At 42.6% G+C, this 22,588-nt stretch overlaps 1 protein-coding gene across 2 annotated transcripts; it reads left to right on the top strand.

Moving 5' to 3' along the window:
• Window positions 1-90: 90 nt before the first annotated feature.
• LOC125525563 (uncharacterized) lies at window positions 91-1,341 on the top strand. Of its 2 annotated transcripts, XM_087537067.1 has the most exons (3): window positions 91-169; window positions 319-590; window positions 666-1,341. In XM_087537067.1, the coding sequence occupies exons 2-3, from the start codon at window positions 342-344 to the stop codon at window positions 1,014-1,016; spliced, it is 600 nt and encodes a 199-aa protein (XP_087393193.1). In that variant the 5' UTR covers window positions 91-169; window positions 319-341; the 3' UTR covers window positions 1,017-1,341. The 2 variants fall into 2 exon arrangements, with proteins under 2 accessions (XP_087393193.1, XP_048546527.2); XM_048690570.2 differs by lacking the exon at window positions 91-169 and having other exon boundaries at window positions 181-590.
• The last annotated feature ends 21,247 nt before the right edge of the window (window positions 1,342-22,588 follow it).

Raw genomic sequence — 22,588 nt, 5'->3', positions numbered from 1 at the left:
CCCACAAGAACAAGCGCAAGTGGTGGGCCGGCCCAAGAGGCAGCCTCGCCTACCGGCTCGGCTGGCTGGCCCGGAATGGGCCCAGGTGGGCACAATACTTAAGCAAGTCGACCCTGCGTGAGTAGCTGGCGAACGGCTGGCTGGAAAGTTGCTTTACTCTTTTCGTGTTGTAATAGTCTACCTCCTTCCTCCCGATCCCCATCCATGGATCCATGACATTGTAGCTCGAATTGATCGATAATGGAAGCTAGTTGAGATAATCGATGAATGAGTGTTAACAACTGATATCTGTGTTGTGTACTTGTGCATACATGCTAGGAATCAATCCATCTGCTGACGAGATGACTGAGAGCATGCCGGCGGCACGGGTGATTTTGCGGTCGTCCGGGAGGAAGAGGAAGCTGGAGGAGGCCAACGCAAATCAGGGAATGCCAGCGGTGAAGTCGCCGCCTGCAGCCCATGGGCGCATGGCCGGCACGGAGGCTGCGCGGGAGGCGTTGCAGGGCATTCTCGCGGCGTCGCAGGGGTCGGTGTTCGCGGCGGCGAAGCCATCCGACGTCGTCGCCCTGAGCCACGAAAAAGTGCTGCAGGTTTGGATGGAACATAACTCAATGTGTGCATCCTAGCATGTCTTCGAGTTGTCTAATTCTTGGTGATGCACGCAGGGTTTGAAGTACGCATGTTTCATCCTCGGGCGCACCATGGACCTGCAGCAGAAGGTGACCGCACGGGAGCGCGAGGATTCCGCGGAGGCTGCGGTGTTGCGGCAGGAGCTGGAGAGGGTGAAGGCCGAGCTGGCCGAGGTCAATGTCGCGGTTGGTCAGGTGGAGCTGGAGAACGCCGAGGGGCTGGCGGTGCAGGAGTTCCTTGCCTCCGAGGAGCACGCCGTCGAGCTCCAGGGCTACGATGCGAAGGGGTACGAGCGCGGTGTCGAGGACACGAGGATCGTCATGCTCCGGCACTATCCGCACCTCGACGGCAGGCGGTTCCTCGTGCCGCTGGAAGGGCCTCATTGATTGTATCGTTGTATCGTTGATCGATCCTTTTAGAATCGGAGCTATCCTGAAATGTGGTATTATCTGAAGCACTCTGTAGTGCGGATCTGTCGTGGAGCCCATCAAAACTACTCGTATTTAGCTCTTTATTTTCTTTTGAAAAAACCAAGTACATTGTACGAAGGCCCAAATGCTCAACTTAGACAACGCTTGGAGAAGATCGAAGTTGCCAATACGGCAATATTTAGTAGGCGCCGAGCCTATGATTTTCATCATCTTTTAAACATGCAACTTGTCCATCTACTCTCTTTTTCCGGTTTATAAGGCTTAAAATCTTAGTTTTTTATTTTATAAGGCTTAATTTGGTTGTTTCCCATCACAAATTTAGATTTTAAAGTGCATTAAATCATTTCATGCAAGTATTAATAAAAAATTAGCCAATGCATGTATTTTATGCATGCATGCATTACAATTAATGCATTGGTAAACATAATTTTTTTTTAAAAAAGAGAGCATCAATTGGGTACTTTTGCAAACTACAAAAAGTATTCCACCATTAACCATCTACCTTGGTTGGTGAGATTTTTGAATTGAGCCCTATAAACCGGAAATAAGGAAGTATCTATCTTCTATATATACCTATACTAATTAGTCACTTCCTATAAATTCCCACATTAATCAGCAATCATAGTCTATCTTTCCCACGTCTCTCTCTCGAGCTCTCATCTCCCTCTTCCTCTCAGGTTTCTCTTCATCCCCACGTGGACAATTCTGCTGATCCTACCTTCATTGTTTATCTTATCAGAGATCTTGCAGGAATCAACCCACCTACCTCTCCTTATTCGTCTCCTCTGCTCGGTCCTCAATAACGAGGTCTTTAAATCTGAGATCGCCTACGTCTAAAGCATATGCTCCTCCTGCCGGTTTGGATGACGGTCATATAATAGGATAGGCAATTAGTGATCCTATCTTTTTATGCCAGCCGGTTGTGGCTTTCCTATTACTTTTTAGCTCTTTGTGAGCCTTTTTTCGTTCTTTGTTCGAGACATGAAGATTTGTGTTGAACCTTTTGCTTATTAATATATGGCCGTATGCATCGTTCTGATGCGGAGGCCGGGGATCACCCCCTTTTCGAAAAAAATGCTCCAACCTGTCGGTCGCTGTTGTAGATCCATTGGAGTAACCTCCTACGTGTGGTGGTTTTCCTGGCCTCATTACCTTGGCTAATGATCAAAGCCTCACCTTCTGGCGGTTTCGCCACACTATCCTGCTTGCTCAAGATCGCAGCCACCGTCTTCGCCATCGGCCTGGTACGAAAGAGCACTCTGAAATTAGATTCTTTTTTCCTCGCATGTGGTGTTCTGGCAACAAAACTCAAATTATCTGTTTATAGTTACACATGATTACGTAGAGGTAGCCTTGCATTGATATATAATAAGAAACTTATTGCCGCATTGCTTCAAAGATTTTTTGACTGAAATAAATCATGGCCGCCATCTACTTCGGTTTGTGTGCTTTTGGTGTTGTTTCGGTGTAGTTTCTAGCAGAGGCATTACTTTCAGTGGCCAGGCCGAGAGATGGATCACCAATACCGTCAGAAATTATCACGAGGTGACCAATACATAACAACTCATGTTGGCTTCGTCTCCCGCCTTGCATCTGCCTTGGCAATGGCGACCAAGATGTAATGCCTTTGAGTTATGCTGCTCTTGTAGCGCTAGCCCTCTGGATTGATTGGATATCAAAGGATACGTATATATTAATACAATAAATTACATGCAGAGTTGCAGACTAAGTTTGGTAAAAAGGGAATTTCAGTCATACATGCTATATTTATGATGATGAGTGCACCACGGAAATCGAGCTTAAAGGGACGGATCCAAGGGCTCACCTGCTACTAAACAAGAGGACTACCAATGAAGTGGAGTGGTCAAAGATTCGAACTGTGGTGATTCTGGAGTTTCTCAAGATGTTTTACTGAGTTCTCTTGCGTGGATGATCTCAGTTTTTGTTTACTCCTTTAACTGTACTTGTAGAGTTGCTGCAAGTTGGTCGATATAAGGATGTTCTATGTTTTTCATTTTCAATGAAATATGCATCGTATCAGGCCTGAGGGCCTTTTGATGGAAACATAGTTACCCTCATGAGTTCACTCAGTGGCATTATTGTATAACAATCCAGCTCAATTCAGTATAATTGTATCCGAATGCACATCCATAATTATTGTAGTAGAATGTAGTTCGTAGTAAGTTTCTACAATCTTGCACCACAAACCATATGTACATGTTCTCTACACTCTTCCAATGAAGTTTTTTTTTCCGCAAATGTCCAATGAAGAAATTCTGATCATATATCCTTCAAAATATCCATTCTTATTCATTAGGCACACATAAGTATAGGTAAATCACACATGCATTCAATTAGATTTAGTTTTGTTTCATGTGCATGAGCTTTCACTTCTTTTATCTTGGTGTGCATTTCATTATCCTCCTTAGCATAACTAAAGTTCTGTCCATTGTGAGGGAGATCAAAATTCCTGCTGTGATTGTGACTGTTGCTATCTAAAGTCCATTGCATCAACAAAACATTCAGTTGGGTGGGTTTTTTGTTCTTCAGTTACATACAAATTTCTCTTTGCGTTCAAACTTCATATAATTAAATTTTTACCACCTAGCCTTCAATGCCACTGCTTCTTGTGGTTGTTCTTGGCAAACGGCCTCTCCCAGTGCCTCATGCTGCTCCCTGGCTCGCGATACTGTGCTTTACCCCTCATCGCATCGTGCAGATTGTGCGCCTCCACGACGTCGACTTTCTTGGACTACATCTTTAGTGCGGTGCCTCTCCTTGGATCCCGATGCCAGTTTTGACATTGACACTGGTAAGCAACCTTCTTCAATTTGAAATTAGAGGTGCACTTTTTTTACCCGTGCCGCTTGGAAGACGAGTCTTAAGTACGCTGTGACCACAGGCTGTTGATACCACATAAGGCAATTTACATTCAGTCTGAGCTCCTAAGAGATTTTCTAATCATACGAGTTATATCTATAGCCATGGAGAATGTTAATTCTGTAAAAGCCTGTAGCATAGTGACGTTATTGGTACGTAATATTTTCTCCGTTCCAAGTAAAACTGGAACATACAAATTTTGTTTATGTATTGTTGTCCAGCAAGATTAATACCTGATCCCCGACAACATATTTTCGTTCACCATACTGTGTGATGCCGTGGATAGTTAAATTTTTATAATGTATAGTTACAATAGTATCAGTTTATACGAAACTAATGGGCTTAATTCTTGCTGCCAATTTACAGAAGGTCCTATCATACAAACATTCTAATGATCAAGTTCCGTACATTCCATTTTTTTCATTATGTTGTTTCATCTTAATTAGGACTCTGGCCTTTATGCTTTGGATGTTGCCCTTTATCCTTTGCCATATTCTGGCTGTTTAGTACACGCTAGATATTCTAAAAAGTCATAATATTTTTTGTTCTTTTAAACTGTCTCATTTGTGGAGATCTTGCATCACTGGTGATGCCTCTCGATACCAATTCCACTACTTCCTTCCAGTGAAGTGAATGTTGGACATTGCAATTATCTGCACATTTGAAGCTAAATTAATGCTTCTTTTGTAATTCATCTATGCTGAGAAATTGAACACCATTGGAAATTTAAGTTGTATTGGATTGATTTACTATATGGGTAGTCGAATATAGTTATTACATAGCGTTCTTGCAACAAAATGACTTGCTTCATCAAATAGTTTTGAATGTCAATTAAGCCTCCCAAACAAATGTTTGATAAATTCTCAGCTAGGGCAATCAAGTATTGGTTCCTAATTTTTTTGCAGAGTTTAAAAGAAATGACTACTTGAATTCAAATGCATGCACCATGTAATTTGTGGATTTACTCCGATAGATCAAAGGTATTTTCTGAAACAAATCTTCCACTATATATTTTTTTGACTGAACCTTCCACTACATTTTCATTGTAGTATTCCTATGACAAGTAAAAAAAGATTCATATTGTTTGGTTCATAGAGATGTAGCTCTAAATTATAAACCTCTTGAATTACCTTAGAAGAAAATAATAGCGTTATATTGCTATCACCATGACACGTGATCTAAATTTATAAATAGACAGTGTCAACACTATTTTGACATGTTTTCATTTTTCCAAAGTATATTACTCACCAAGTTTCTTCTACTCAACATCGCTATCCTTGAAAAATATTGATATGCACACAAGTAGAAACTTTACCTGAACTTCTCACGAAATCGACAATTGGATAACTACAAATAGGCTTTCCGAATAGTAATGGTTCAACATATGTGGCTCTAAGTTTTAGAATCCAAGTACGTATATATTTAATCCAATATTAATAATGATTTTTAACATGGAAGCTAGCCCGTGCAGGTGCAAAGGTTGACGACTAGTGTCAATAATTCTTCACCGACCTCATAGGTTATGTTTGAAGCCGTGAGAAATACATCCTTCCATCTTTTGCGTATTAATTTCTTCAATGGTTTTTCTTAAACAACATGTTTTCTTTTCATGCTGCAATGCCGGTATTGTTAGAAATCAAAATTTGAGCATGCAAAACACATCCCAACTACAAATACTTTTATGATTTCAGGTTCAAGTCACTCTTAAGCAAACACATAATTCATCAAAAGTCACATTTGCTTCTGTTAAGAACTTTTGGGCTTCGTGCCTCTCCGTCGCCCTGTCGCTCATCACCATGTTGCTCGACATCATAGCACACACCCTATCCTCTCTAGTCGCCACACCATGCTCCTTCTTTTCTAGCTAGCAATCCACGCAACTCCAAGTGAAAATAAACCTTGCATTTTGGACAAATACATAATACAAAAATTCACATGAAGCATGATGCCACATAATAATAACAATATAGAGCTCAAGCTTCTTGACCATTAATGCGGAAAATATAACATAGTCATACTGGAACAAGACAACATATCAATACTTATTGTTTTCCACTGGAATTATGTCCGTTAGAGTCTTCTCACATGTGAAGAAAATCTTTTATACATCAGCACATTCAGCGGGAAATAAAGTACCTGCAGAGAGCATTAGGTTTACAACCTTTGAGCAGTTCTTTTTAACTAACCTTTAAGCAGATTTAGATAGATAGTATGCAAAAGTAAAATTTGAGTCCTCGTGTGCTTGTCATGACACGCATGGACTTCAAAGGTATAACAGAGGATAATATTCAGTATGATAAGCAGTGTAAAAGAGGTTATCCCTCTGTAACGCTCTCGATGCGGCTATATCTCCCACGTGTCGAAGCACGACTTAGAGGCATAACCGCATTGAAAGCAATGTCGCAAATGAGGTAATCTTCACAACAACCCATGTAATGAAATAGGGGAATAAGAGGTACATAGTTGGCTTACAATCGCCACTTCACACAATACATGAATAAAGCATTACATCATCCAGATACAATCAACGTCCGACTACGGAACCAAAATAAAAGAAGACTACCCCAAATGCTACACAGATCCCCGATCGTCCCAACTGGACTCCACTACTGATCAACTAGAAACGGAAACAACATAACGAACACGATCTTCATCGAGCTCCTCCTTGAGCTCGGTTGCGTCACCTGCACGGTTTCATCGGCACCTGCAAACTGGTTTTGGAAGTAATCCGTGAGTCACGGGGACTCAGCAATCTCACACCCTCGCGATCAAGACTATTTAAGCTTATAGGTAGGGAAAGGTATGTGAGGTGGAGCTGCAGCAAGCACTAGCATATATGGTGGCTAACTCACGCAAATGAGAGCGAGAAGAGAAGGCAAAGGCACGATCGGCAAACTATGATCAAGAAGTGATCCTAGAACAACCTACGATCAAGCATAACATGAGACCGTGTTCTCTTCCCGGACTCCGTCGAAAAGAGACCATCACGGCTACACACGCGGTTGATGCATTTTAATTAAGTTAAGTTTCAGGTTTTATACAACCGGACATTAACAAATTCCCATCTGCCCATAACCGCGGGCACGGCTTTCGAAAGTTCAAAGCCCTTGCAGGGGTGTCCCAACTTAGCCCATCACAAGCTCTCACGGTCAACAAAGGATATTCCTTCTCCCAAGACAACCCGATAAGGCTCGGAATCCTGGTTACAAGACATTTTGATAATGGTAAAACAAAACCAGCAAATCCACCCAGATGTGCCGACAAATCCTGATAGGAGCTGCACATATCTCGTTCTCAGGGCACACCGGAGGAGCCAGACGTCGGGTAGGCCAGCGCAGAGTTGCCCCTGATAGCCCCGGACATCGCTCAGTTGGACCAACACTTAGAGAAGCACTGGCCCGGGGGGTTAAAATAAAGATGACCCTTGAGCCGGCTGACCCAAGGGAAAGAAAAGGCTAGGTGGAAAATGGTAAAACCAATGTTGGGCCTTGCTGGAGGAGTTTTATTCAAGGCAAACTGTCAAGGGGTTCCCATTATAACCCAACCGTGTAAGGAACGCAAAATCAAGGAACATAACACCGGTATGACGGAAACTAGGGCGGCAAGAGTCGAACAAAACACCAGGCATAAGGCCGAGCCTTCCACCCTTTACCAAGTATATAGGTGTATTAATTAAATAAGAGATATTGTGATATCCCAACAAAATATCCATGTTCCAACAAGGAACAAACTTCAATCTTCACCTGCAACTAGAAACACTATAAGCGGGGCTGAGCAAAGCGGTAACATAGCCAAGCAACGGTTTGCTAGGACAAGGTGGGTTAGAGGCTTGACATGGCAATATGGGAGGCATGATAAGCAAGTGGTAGGTATCGTAGCATAGGCATAGCAAAAGAGCGAGCAACTAGCAAGCAAAGATAGAAGTGATTTCGAGGGTATGGTCATCTTGCCTGAGATCCCGCAAGGAAGAAGAACGAGTCCATGAAGAAGACAAACGGACGAAGACGAACGAATCCTCACAAACATGACGTTATCGGAACTAACCCGAAGAAGCAACACCGGAAAGAAGCAAACAACATAGTAAACAACCACCACAAGCATGGCATGATGCACAACCAATTATGATGCATGTCCGGTTTAAAGAGGCATGGCATGGCAAGGTGCACAAACAAAACTACAAGTTAAGTGGAGCCCAATATGCAACGAGTTGCATATTGACGGAACACCACATCAATTATTTAGTTCTCTCTCGGTTATGTACTCACCAATGTTAAATGTTGTTAAGCATGTCAAGAGGTGAAACAAAAGTAAACTACACAATCTAAGCAATTTAAATGGGGCCGGATATAACAAACAACGAATCCGGTAAATCCCCATATGCATTTAGCAATTTGAAGCAAACAACAATTTTAAACATTCTTGAAGTTGTTATGACATTAAAGTTTTATGCAATAGTTATGAATAAGTTGATAAGAGCATATTAAGAAGCATTTGTCATCGTGGCGGAAATAAAAGGGGTGCCACGGCGACGATAACGAAACAGTGCCACGGCAACGTTCCGGTTCCGGTAACTCGGTTGAGATACCGATGCAAAGGAGAAGTGTGCGGATGCGTGCAAAAGATGGTGGGGCGCTCCCAGATTCCGGGTGTCCCATGAGGCGACGATGGTGACAAGGCAAAAGAGGGGCAACGTGCACTGACAATTCAAGCACGGAGCAAGCACGAGCATCTCATAAATCACACAAGCTTTCGTTCACGGCCGTCGTCTCGACGTTATACCTTCGAAGCATGCATTATCTGAACGGATCGAGTTCGGCGGTAGGGGTACACGTGTCGAAGGGGAAGTAGTTGTTCACACGACGGTAGTTGAACTTGACGTTTGCATTACACGGGTCTTCGGCGACGGTGGTCGTACATGGTTCGGAGTGGTACTTGCATCTTCGGACTTGTCAGTCTCGATTCTTGCGACGGTAGCGGTATACGTCTTGTTTTCGGAGAGGTACTTGGGGTCATTTGAACTTGTCGGTCTCGTCATCTTGAAGGGGTGCTAGACGTTCTTAGCGATTCCGAAGACGACGGTAGAGGTACACTTGTTGTAGGGGTACTTGTCGGATCCACGGCGACGGTAGAGGTACAAACGTTCTCGCGGTACTTGGGTCGTCGTGGAACTTGGCGCTTGCGGTATTGATAGCTCGAAGGGGTACTTGTCGTGTCCAAGGTCTCCGACCGTAGTGGTACTTGATGATACGGGTAGTCGAGGTTGACGTTAATCGCAACAACAAGTGGGTGTGCAAGATGACAGTGGGGCGTCGCGGTCGTCCACTACTGCGGACAAGGCAAGCAGGGAAGCGGCGATAGTTGCTGGTTGTTGGCAGAGGACGGACGGAGCAGAGGAGCTCCGGCAAACATGCAGTAGAAGCTAGCAGGGTCCAGGGGGAGCTCCTGCAGGGTGCAGCCGCAGCGAGGGGCGGCCTCCGGGCATTGTGGTCGAGGTAGACGAAGAAGGGCGCGACGGAGATGGACGGCGTCAGTGAAGATGCAGGTGCGGGGTCGCCGGAGTTGACCTCTGGTGGCACCGCGGGAGACGCAGGCGCAACGTCCTGGCAAGGCGACGGCGCGGAGGAGGGCCGACGAGGAGCGATGGAGAGGGACGCGTCAGAGCATCTGCAGGGCGAGGAAGAGGCCGGGCGTCGGGTCTGGTGGTGCGGCACGAGGAAGGAGAGGCCGGCAGGGGTGTGGCCATGGCGAGGCTTGGCTGCTCGCGCGCCAAGGCGAGGTGGAGAGCTTCGAGCTCGGCTGCCTCTGGCCATGGAAGACGGCGGCACTGCTCGCTGGTATTGAAGATCGAGTGGGAGGAGTGCGCTGCAGGAAGGAACGAGAGGGGGGTCAAACGAGAGGTGAGGAGGGGAGATGGGATCGGGCTAACGCCAGGGGTGCGAGGCGTGGGCTTCTGGTGGCGCTGGTGGGAGGACGAGGGAAGGGAGTGGGGATCGGGGAGATGGTGGGTTCGGGCGCACTAGGGTTAGGATGGGGTAGGTGGCTTTGGCCTTGGGCCGGGCCAGGTGTGAGGGCGCCGGCTGGGCTTTCTCTCCCTCCCTACTCAACATGCTTTTCCAAAAAAACAAGACAGAAAAAGATAAAGAAAAGAAAGAGAAGGTAGGGGCGGAATCTAGGCACGAGGAAAATTTTCCCGGACTCTTAAAAATATGCATGGTCCGAGAAAATTAGAAGTGGCAAGATCGGAAGATATGAATTGAAACTCATTTGAGTTTAATCAAATGGTTTGAACTAGGGCTAGGGTTTTGAAGTGCCCAGAAATGTTGAGAATTTAGGTGGAGCTCGGGGAAGTGACGAAAGAAATAACAGGACAAGTTTGGGGACCAAACTTGAAGCAGAAAGGGGCATGTGATAAATTGCAAGTGTGTTATAGGTGATTCCGAAAATGGAATATTTAATATAGCTCCCTAATATCAGGAGGATATGTTATAAAGAGAATCACCATGTGAATTCCCTTGATTTAAATGGATCAAAGATCCATGCCATTTATTTAGATGAGATGCAAAAGATTTATGAGAAGATGGCATGATGACATGATGCAATGCAAAAATAAAAGGGCAGGCACAAATGAAACACACCGCGAAACCTGGAAACCCTGGAAGGCATTTGAAGCTCCGGACTTGGGGCGTCACACCCTCAGCCATTTTTTTAGCATAGAGGGAAGTACAAATGTTGAGCAAAAGTGGAACGTTGATACTTGTTCCTACTTCGTTATAGGACTCACTGCATGGTTCTTTGTGTGTGATGTGGATATGGTCAGCTGCACATATCAAGGTGTGAGTACTTCATGACTTCCTTGTAAGATGTTTGGGAAGCGTTAAACCCTTTTCTCGGGCCGCATTATATATATATTGATAAAACCGTGGCTTGCAAGATAGATCGATTGAAGGATCGTTACAGAGAGAAGGTCAGTTGGAAAGGGAAACAAAAGAAGAGATAAAGAAGGATACAAAGTTAAACAGGAGTCCTATCTCTATACAACTATTTCAACACTCCTCCTCAATTGTCTTTGTTGGGTGGGCGGACGGCTTTTAGCCCTGCGCGTCGTCTTTGTGCTAGTTTGAGCATGAGGGGTCCATCGGCAGGGCCTGTATGCCAGACCCGCTTTGTTGGACCGGTGTTTCTTTGCGTGATTGCCTGCGTCCTTCTTGGTGTCGTCCCGATCACCGGGGAGGTCGGCCTCCGTGTGTTAAAGTTTGGTGACCTTCGCTTCGTGAGCGTTTTTGGGGTCGCTGGAGATGGTGATGATGTCGTTTGATCCCGGCATCTTGAGCTTCATGTAGGCATAGCAGGGTATGGCCATGAACTTGACTAATGCCGGTCGTCCTAGCAGTTCGTGGTAGCCCCCTTTAAATGGCACTACTTCGAAACAGAGCTTCTCGGCGTGGAAGTTTTCTTCTGTGTCGAATATCACTTCCAATGTGATATGGCCGAGTGGCTTGGCCTTCTTCGTCGGAACTATACAGTGGAAACGTGTAGGTGAGGGCCACAGGCCAGCTGTAGGGAGACCCATCTTCTACATCGCGTTGGCGTAGATGATGTTGAGGCCGGATCCGCTGTGCATCCGTACCTTCGATAGTTGGTAGCCGCCAATAATTGGGTCCACCATGAGTGCGCTATTCCCTGGGTTTGGGATGTATTCTAGGTGGTCTGTTAGTCCAAATGATCTCATGTGGTTCGACCAATCCAGAAGTTCAGGAACCCCAGGGTGTAGACCTCCTAGAAGCTTTGTTTCTGTGCCCTCTTGGATTCAAGACCTCGGAAGATAATGTGTTCCTTTGGTTGGCCTGCCATGCCCCTTTGTTGCTTTAGGTTGGGGGTCCATTCCGTGCTCGAGGGGCTGTTCGTGACAATTTTTGTAAAAGAAACCTCCCGCATTTCAAAAATATCATGACATTTTCTAGAAATTATTTTATGCAATGTAAAGAAAATGTTCGCATAATTTTTTTAAAAGTTTCGTACCATATAGGAAAATGATCAGTATGAATTTTAAAAATGTTTACAATCTATTCTAAAAATGAACGGGCCTGTATTTGAAAAAAATATCCATCATGTATTTTTTTAAAATGTTCAAAAAATGTTCCCGTGTATACAGAAAAATATACAGTGTGTATTACAAAGTGGACATGTATTTGCCAAGATAATACAACTATATAGGGTACTGTGTTGGGAACTGATACGTCCATTTTACAAGGTTTACATGAAGAGGGGAAACGCCGGCAGTTGGAATTCTGGACTGGAAAATGAGCAAATATTAGAGACCTATTCGGCACAACTCCAAAAGTCCTAAAACTTCACGGCAGCATGTTTCAGAATATATAAAAAATATTGGGCGAAGGAAGTACCAGAGGGGGGCCACCCACCATCCACGAGGGTGGGAGGCGCGTCCTACCCCCCTGGGCGCACCCCCTGCCTCGTGGGCCCCTGGCATGCCTCCGTTGCCCATCTTTTGCTATTTGAGGTCTTTTGCCCTAGAAAAAATCATAAGCAAGCTCACGGGACGAAACTCCGCCGCCATGAGGCGGAACCTTGGCGGAACCAATCTAGGGCTCCGATGGAGCTATTCTACCAGGGAAACTTCCCTCTGGGAGGGGGAAATCAGCACCATCATCATCACCATCGATCCTCTCATCGGGATGGGGTCAATCTCCATCAACATCTTCACCAGCACCATCTCATCTCAAACCCTAGTTCATCTCTTGTATCCAATCTTTGTCTCAAAACCTCAGATTGGTACCTGTGGGTTGCTAGTAGTGTTGATTACTCCTTGTAGTTGATGCTAGTTGGTTTATTCGGTGGAAGATCATATGTTCAGATCCTTTATGCATATTAATACCCCTCTGATTTTGAACATGAATATGGTTTGTGAGTAGTTATGTTTTCTCCTGAGGACATGGGAGAAGTCTTGCTATAAGTAGTCATGTGAATTTGGTATTCGTTCGATATTTTGATGAGATGTATGTTGTCTATCCTCTAGTGGTGTCATGTGAACGTCGACTACATGACACTTCACCATTGTTTGGGCCTAGAGGAAGGCATTGGGAAGTAATAAGTAGATGATGGGTTGCTAGAGTGACAGAAGGTTAAACCCTAGTTTATGCGTTGCTTCGTAAGGGGCTGATTTGGAACCATATGTTTCATGCTATGGTTAGGTTTAACTTAATACTTCTTTTGTAGTTGCGGATGCTTGCAGGAGGGGTTAATCATCAGTGGGATGCTTGTCCATGGAAGGGCAGTACCCAAGCACCGGTCCACCCACATATCAAATTATCAAAGTACCAAACGCGAATCATATGAGCGTGATGAAAACTAGCTTCACGATAATTCCCATGTGTCCTCGGGAGCACTTTTCTTTATATAAGAGTTTGTTCAGGCTTGTCCTTTGCTACAAAAAGGATTGGGCCATCTTGCTACACTTTATTTACTTTTATTACTTGTTACCCGTTACAAATTACCTTATCACAAAACTATCTGTTACCAATAATTTCAGTGCTTGCAGAGAATACCTTACTGAAAACTGCTTATCATTTCCTTCTGCTCCTCGTTGGGTTCGACACTTACTTATCGAAAGGACTACGATAGATCCCCTATACTTGTGGGTCATCAGGAACGAGTTGCGTGCCAGAGAGGACAAACAACTATGTCAGGTATGAGTTGCATGTTTGGCTTGGACATGCCATTGGGTTGGGTGGTTTTACATGTTGGGGTTAGACATGGAACTAGATAGGGGTCGAGGCAAGTTGCGTGTTGAAAAACAAAACACAATCCTAGTTGCGAGTCAAAGGCTGGGCTTGCAATTGGAAAAATTAAGAGTTGAGTTGCGAGTTGAGGATGGACTTACAACCGAGACAATTACAAACTATGAGACCAGTTATGAGTCAAGAGTCGACTTGCAACTGGGATAAAACAAACTACGGTTCCAATTGCGAGTCAAGGATGGACTTGCACATAGGACGGAAGAAAAAAACATAGGCCTAGTTGCGAGTCAAGGGTGAGCTTGCAACTGGGATAAAACAAACTAAGTGTCTAGTTGCGAGTCGTGCGTGGACTTATAACCAAGACAAGTATATAAAACAATGATATGAGTTATGAGTTGATGGTGGACTTGCAACTGAAATGAAAAACAAAACACACTCCGTTGCGAGTGGAGGGTGGACTTATAACTGGAATGAAAAACAAAACACATGCTAGTTGAAAGTCGTGGGTGAGTTTGCAACTACGAGTGCAATTGGGACAACAACAAACTATGATACCATTTGCAAGTCGAGAATGGACTTGCAATTAACACAACTATGAAACAATGAGCCTAGTTGTGAGTCAGCGACCGACGAGCAATTGGGATGAAACAAACTAGTTGTGAGTCAAGGATAGACTTGCAACTGGAATGAAAAACAAAACGCATGCTAGTTGCGAGTCGTGAGTGGGCTTGCAACTGGGACAACAACAAACTATGATCCCAATTGCGAGTCGAGGATGGACTTGCAATTAAGATAACTATGAAACAATGATCCCAATTGCAAGTCAAGGGCCGATGTGCAATAGGGATGAAACAAACTAGTTGCGAGCCAAGGGTGGACTTGCAATTGGAATGAAAAACAAAGCACATGCTAGTTGTGATTCGTGGGTGGGCTGTAACTGGGAGTGCTACTGGGACAATAACAAACTATGATCCGAGTTGCGTGTCAAGGATGGGCTTGCAAAATAAAACAACTGTGAAACATGAGCCCAGTTGCGAGTCAAGGGCCGACGTGCAATTGGGATGAAACAAACTAGTTGCTGATACGTCTCCAACGTATCTACTTTTGAATGGAACTTGCATGATTTGAATGGAACTAACCCGGACTGACGTTGTTTTGGACTCTAACTTGCATGATTTGAATGGAACTAACCCGGACTGACGTTGTTTTCAGCAGAACTACCATGGTGTTATTTATGTGTAGAAGCAAACGTTCTCGGAATGACCTAAAACTTCACGGAGACACTTTTCAGAAAATAAGAAAAATACCTGCCAAAGATGAAGGCCAGGGGCCCACCTTCTTGCCACGAGGGTGGGCGCGCGCCCCCCTACCTCGTGGGCCCCCGTTGCGTCTCCGACTCCAACCCCACCTCCATATATTGAGTTTTGATGAGAAAAAAATCAGAGAGAAGAAATCATCGCGTTTTACGATACGGAGCTGCCGCCAAGCCCTAAAACCTCTCGAGAGGGCTGATCTGGAGTCCGTTCGGGGCTCCGGAGAGGGGAATCCGTCGCCATCATCATCATCAACCATCCTCCACCAATTTCATGATGCTCACCGCCGTGCGTGAGTAATTCCATCGTAGGCTTGCTGGACGGTGATGGGTTGGATGGGATCTATCATGTAATCGAGTTAGTTTTGTTAGGGTTTGATCCCTAGTGTCCACTATGTTCTGAGATTGATGTTGCTATGACTTTGCTATGCTTAATGCTTGTCACTAGGGCCCGAGTGCCATGATTTCAGATCTGAACCCATTATGTTTTCATCAATATATGAGTGTTCTTGATGCTATCTTGCAAGTCTATAGTCACCTATTATGTGTTATGATCCGTTAACCCCGAAGTGACAATAATTGGGATACTTACCGGTGATGACCGTAGTTTGAGGAGTTCATGTATTCACTATGTGTTAATGCTTTGTTCCGGTTCTCTATTAAAAGGAGGCCTTAATATCCCTTAGTTTCCGTAAGGACCCCGCTGCCACGGGAGGGTAGGATAAAAGATGTCATGCAAGTTCTTTTCCATAAGCATGTATGACTATATTCAGAATACATGCCTACATTATATCAATGAACTGGAGCTAGTTCTGTGTCACCCTAGGTTATGACTGTTACATGATGAACCGCATCCTGCATAATTCTCCATCACCGATCCATTGCCTACGAGCTTTCCATATATTCTGCTTCGCTTATTTACTTTTCCGTTGCTATTGCTATCATTACTACAAAATAGCAAAAATATTACTTTTACTAATGTTACCTTTCGCTATCGTTATCAGCACTATCATATTACTTTGCTACTAAACACTTTGCTGCAGATATAAAGTTTCCAGGTGTGATTGAATTGACAACTCAGCTGCTAATACTTGAGAATATTCTTTGGCTCTCCTTGTGTCGAATCAATAAATTTGGGTTGAATACTCTACCCTCAAAAACTCTTGCGACCCCCTATACTTGTGGGTTATCAAGACCATTTTCTGGCGCCGTTGCCGAGGAGCATAGCTCTATTCTTTGAGTCACTTGGGATATATATCTGCTTATCATTATGAAGAACTTGAGAGATCCAAAAACCAAGATCTATCCCTCAACTACGAGGGGAGGTAAGGAACTGCCATCTAGCTCTGCACTTGATTCACCTTCTGTTTTGAGTAAGCTTGCGACACATACACCTACTTCTGCTATCCGTTCTGATATGTCGCATGTTATTGATGATGCCACTTCTGCTATGCATGATACTTATGATGAAACTACCTCTATGCCTGATACTACTATGTCACTTAGTGCTTTTCTTGATGAACAACTTGCTAGGGCTAGAGAAATTGAAAATATTGAATGATGAAAGTGATGATGAAGAACCACTTGCTATTCCTAAGGGTTATGTATTTGATCAAGATGCTTCTTTAGCTATTTTAGCTTGCAGAAATAGAACTGAACTTAAAAAATTATTAGCTAAATGGAGTAAGCAATCTCTAAATGATAAAATGAAACCTGACCCTGCTTTGTCTACTTCACCTATCTTTGTTACTGATAAGGATTATGAATTCTCTGTTGATCCTGATATAATTACTTTGGTTGAATTTGATCCTTTTCATGGTTATGAATCTAAAACTGTTGTGGCACATCTTACTAAATTGAATGATATAGCTACCCTGTTTACTAAAGATGAGAGAACTCGTTACTTTTATATCCTTAAAATATTTCCGTTCTCATTAAAGGGTGATACTAAGATATGGTTTAATTCTCTTGATCCTGGTTGTGTGCGTAGTCCCCAGGATATGATTTATTACTTGTCTGCCAAATATTTCCCCTCTCATAAGAAACAAGCTACTTTAAGGGATATATATAATTTTGTGCAAATTGAAGAAGAGAGTCTCCAACAAGCTTGGGGGAGGCTTCTCCAATTACTTAATGCTTTGCCTGATCATCCTCTTAAGAAAAATGAAATACTTGATATCTTTTATAATGGACTAACCGATGCCTCCAGAGATTACCTGGATAGTTGTGCTGGTTCTGTTTTCAGGGAAAGAACACCGGATGAAGCTGAAATTTTATTGAATAATATGTTGACAAATTAAAATAATTGGACACCTCCGGAGCCAATTCCCAAGCCTATTCCTAAACCAACTCCGAAGAAGAGGGGTATTCTATTTCTCAGTCCTGAAGATATGCAAGAGGCAAATAAATCTATGAAAGAAAAGGGTATTAAAGTTGAAGATGTTAAGAATTTACCTCCTATTGAAGAAATACATGGTATTAGTTTACCGCTTGTTGAAGGAACATATAATCTTAATCCTTTACCTATTGAAGAAACTCATGGTCTTGATAACCCAACACAGGTAGTAAAGGTAAATTCTCTCTATAGATATGATAAAGCTATAATCCCATTTACTAAAATTGCTAGCCCATGCTTAGATGAGTTTGATAAATTTATGGCTAAGCAAGAAGATTTTAATGCTTATTTTGGTAGACAATTGAAATACAATTCAAATATGCTTGGACACTTGGGTGATTATATGGCTAATGTTAAAAGTGAACTTAAACTTATTAGTAAACATGCTTCTATGGTTACCACTCAAGTAGAACAAGTACTTAAGGCTCAAAATGATTTGCTCAATGAATTGAATAGTAAAGATAATGATTATGCTGTTAGAGTGGCTACTAGAACTGGTAGAATGACTCAGGAACCTTTGTATCCTGAAGGCCATCCTAAGAGAATTGAGCAAGATTCTCAGAGAAATAATTTAGATGCACCTAGTTCTTCTAAAAAGAAGAAAAAGAAAAATGATAAGACTTTGCATGCTTCTCATGATCCTATTGTTGAAACACCTGAGAATCCAAATGATATTTCTACTTCTGATGCTGAAACACAACCTGGTAATGAACTTGAAACTAGTGATAATGTTAATAATAATGTCCATGATGATGCTCAACCTAGTAATGATAATGATATAGAAATTGAACCTGCTATTGATCTTGATAACCCACAATCAAGGAATCAACGTTATGATAAGAAAGATTTTGTTGCTAGGAAACATGGTAAAGAAAGAGAGCCTTGGGTTTAGAAACCCATGCCTTTTCTTCCTAAACCATCCAAGAAAAAGGATGACGAAGATTTTGAGCACTTTGCTGAAATGATTAGACCTATCTTTTTGCGTATGCGATTAATTGATATGCTCAAAACTAATCCTTATGCTAAGTACATGAAAGATATTATTACAAATAAAAGAAAGATACCGGAAGCCGAAATTTCCACCATGCTTGCTAATTATACTTTTAAGGGTGGACCAAACAAACTTGGAGATCCAGGAGTACCTACTATACCATGCTCCATTAAAAGAAACTATGTTAAGACTGCTTTATGTGATCTTGGAGCCGGTGTTAGTGTTATGCCTCTCTCTTTATATCGTAGACTTGATTTGAATAAGTTGAGACCTAATGAAATATCTTTGGAAATGGCTGATAAATCAACTGCTATACCTGTCGGTATTTGTGAGGATGTGCCTGTTGTAGTTGCAAATGTTACTATTTTAACGGACTTTGTTATTCTTGATATTCCCGAGGACGATAGTATGTCTATTATTCTTGGAAGACCCTTTTTGAATACTGCAGGGGCTGTTATTGATTGAACTAAAGGCAATGTCACTTTTCATGTTAATGGTAATGAGCACAGGGTACACTTTCCGAGGAAACAACCTCAAGTTCATAGTATCAACTCTATTGGAAAAATTCCATCGATTATATTTGGAGGTTTTGAATTTCCTCTTCCTACTATCAAGAAAAAAATATGATATCCTTATTATTGGGGATGTGCATATCCCCGTTGAGGTAACATAGTGTTATTCGAAATTTCTCCGGTTCCATGTTATTCGAAATGAGTTCGTTAACAAGACTTGATCAACCTTGTTAGTGGATTCCTTTTGATGATCATGAGATGGATGAAACTAGAAGGCACAACCTTCTGTACTCCACTTTTACTTTCTGTTATTTATATTAAATAAAAAAATATTTTTCTGTCTGTTATCTGATTATCCATGCAATATAAAAATACCTCGAAAATAAAAGTTCTCCAAATGCCCTGAAAATTAAATATGATTTTTTCAAGTATATTTGAGGATTTATGGAACTAAATACACACCAGGGGGCCAACCACCTTGCCACGAGGGTGGAGGGCGCGCCCCCTGCCTCGTGGGCCCATGGTGGCCCTCCTCCACTTATTCTTGCACCCACACACTTCATCTTCCTCCCCAAAACACGAATAACCAGCTCAAACCCGAGTCCAAGCTCGTTTTGCTGCCATTTTCGATCTTCTTGCTCAAAGTACCTCTCACAAAACTGCTTGGGGAGGTTGTTCCTTGGTATGTGACTCCTCCATTGGTCCAATTAGTTTTTGTTCTAGTGCTTTATTCATTGCAAATTTTTGCTTCTTAGGTGACCCTTTTCTTGAGCTTGCATGTCAAATTTATATGGTCAAAAGAAGTTTTGATGCATGATATAGGCCCTAGGCACTTGTAGGAGTAGTTGCTATCAATATTATTGAGTTTGGTTTACTTTTATTTTGAAGTTACTAAAATTTTTAGAATTTTTCAGAAAATGATGAGGTGACTTTTGAGGGGCTCATCGAGCCAAAGCTCGAAGGAAAAGGCACCGAAGCCTAAGTATAATCTGCCTCGCACCGTGGAGGTTCGGGCGTGTGAATGGCCTTCCGAGGATTTCTTAAGAGCAGCCGGGATTTATGAAGATTTTCATGAGTTGGCTCAGACTGCAGGCCTTACTGCTTTCCTCCACGACCAATGCGATCAGTATCTCTTGCTCACAAATACCTTTGTGCAAAACTTTCATTTTCATTCTAGGAACTGACCACCTACGGTGGAATTTCATTTATATGATGAGCATAAGGAGATGTCACTTTATGATTTTTGTCGGATCTGTTTACTCCCTTTTGGGGGCAAGACAGAAGAACCACATCGTGATGATGTGGAGGGATTTATTGACACTATCACTGTAGGGGAAACAAGGAAGGTTTCCGATGCACGAATCACTAGCATACATTTTCCTGTTTTACGCTACTTTGCATTATTTGCTAGTCATTGCTTAATTGGTCGCGGAAACTGTGGAAACCTGAGTATCCCTGATATTATTATTTTGCACCACGCTTTATACGATGATAACTCTTTTAGTATGGGCAGCATTATTGCCAAACGGTTAAGTCCGAACCATACCAAGGGCCCCATCTTTGGAGGCATCTATGCTACACACCTAGCTGCACATTTTAACATACCTATTAGGCATGCTGAGAAGGAAGAAAAAGTGCTACCCCGTGTTTATCTAGATTATAGAAGTATGGTGGCACATGATTTTATTGTTAAGAATAGGGAAGGAGAGCTTAAATATCAATTGTTCTTTAATAAACATCATCCTGAGACTATTACCTTGCCCGCTCCTTCTTTATTTGATTTGACTGTAGGCACGTACCTTGTTCCGTTGACGGCTATCCACGCCTACCAGAACCCTGCACCAGCCGAGGAGCTAGAGCCGGAACCATAATTTGATTGTTCACGGCAGTCTAATTACCAGTGGGATCCGGAGATGATTGTCAGCCAGTGGCAATCTGAGCCTTCTTCTTCCTCGTCACAGTACGACCCCAGCTATTATTATGGATATCCGCCAGGCCAGCCGTGGCCATAGACCAACTTAGGCCAAAAGCCTAAGCTTGGGGGAGTACGTATTTCCCACCGATATTACATTTATGCTCACACACTCATTGCTAGATGTCGGTGCTCATACTTTTTCATTGTATCATCCATGCTAGACTAATTTCCTTTTTATGCTTTCTTCTTGTGTGTTTAATAAACCTTAAGAAAAAAAATAGTTGTATCTTTTAGTTAGTTTAATTTCCATGCTTGTAGTAGTAATTAAAAAGAAAAGCCAAAAATATTTCCTGTTCTTCTTTTGCTTGTTGGGAGCTTTCCCGTGTAAATAGTTTTATTTCTTTTCTTTTCTTTGGGGGTCGATAGGAGAAGACCATGATTAAATTATTGAAGTGGCTCTTATATGCATTATTGTTGATCTGACAAAAGAGCCCATATTGCCTTGTCTTCTCCTGTTTATTGAATGCATGCAGATTCCAGCTTAGTCCAATGCACGTACACTATTATTATTATTCACATCGTTCGATCGTGCAAGTGAAAGGCAATTATGATGATATATGATGGACTGGCTGAGATGAGAAAAGCTGGTATGAACTCGACCTCTTTTGTTTTTGTAAATATGATTAGTTCATCGTTCCTGATTCAGCCTATTATGAATAAACATGTTTGCAATGACAACTAGGGATCATAGTTTCTTGTGCCATGCTTGATTAGCTATGAGTTATAATGGTTTACCTTGCATGCCAACATGCTATTGAGATGGTTATGATGTGGTATGATAGGGTGGTATCCTCCTCTGAATGATTTAAGGGACTTGACTTGGCACATGTTCACACATGTAGTTGAAACAAAATCAACATAGCCTTCACGATATTTATGTTCATGGTGGATTATATCCTACTCATGCTTGCATTCAGTGTTGATTAATTTTAATGCATGTTCATGACTGTTGTCGCTCTCTAGCTGGTCGCTTCCCAGTCTTTTGCTAGCCTTTACCTGTACTAAGCGGGAATACTGCTTGTGCATTCAAACTCCTTAAACCCCAAAGTTATTCCACATGAGTCCACTATACCTACCTATATATGGTATCTACCTGCCGTTCCAAGTAAATTTGTATGTGCCAAACTCTAAACCTTCAAATAAATATCCTGTTTTTTATGCTCGAATAGCTCATGTATCAACTAGGGCTGTCCGTATCTTCCATGTTAGGCACGTTATTCTCAAGAGGACACTACAAGAAATATGTCAACTAGTGACCTTCTGTCAGTGACCCTGGAAGAATTGGTCATAGATCTATGACCATTTCAGACCAATTGGCCAAAAGCTGTTCGGGGGGCTCCAAACCCTAAACTATAACGACCATTTTGGTCATAAAGGTCGTAATTTCCTTACACGAAATGGTCATAAAGTAGATAGCACTGGTCTTCTGCCTTATTTCTAGCTGATCATGACCAATATAGATGGTCATAACCTTGTAAATTGTGGTGGGTTGCTATGACTAGGCGCCACCTCATCAGTTTGCCTATGTGTCATGTCCATGTGGCAGTTTTTGCCCTAGGTTGTGAAGCAACCTATATTTATGTCATTCCCAAAATTCCCAAAAAAATCTCATAAATTCTTTGGGTCATACTAGGAAAAGAGCCCGTGCGTTGCAACGAGAGAGAAAACATAACACAAGCTCTTAACTCAACAAGCATGACTCAAGAC

The sequence above is a fragment of the Triticum urartu genome, chromosome 7A (assembly GCF_056163025.1).
Source record: "Triticum urartu cultivar PI428250 chromosome 7A, HENAU_Tu73, whole genome shotgun sequence".
Lineage (NCBI taxonomy): Eukaryota > Viridiplantae > Streptophyta > Magnoliopsida > Poales > Poaceae > Triticum > Triticum urartu.
Note: the sequence above shows the minus strand (reverse complement) of the source record. Positions and strands in the feature narration are given on the sequence as shown.

Bases quoted from the DNA above. Each gene is read 5' to 3' on its own strand.
- LOC125525563 (XM_048690570.2), top strand. From the start codon at position 312: ATGCTAGGAATCAATCCATCTGCTGACGAGATGACTGAGAGCATGCCG. The intron at 591-665 runs GTTTGGATGGAA...TGATGCACGCAG, and splicing joins GCCACGAAAAAGTGCTGCAG to GGTTTGAAGTACGCATGTTT.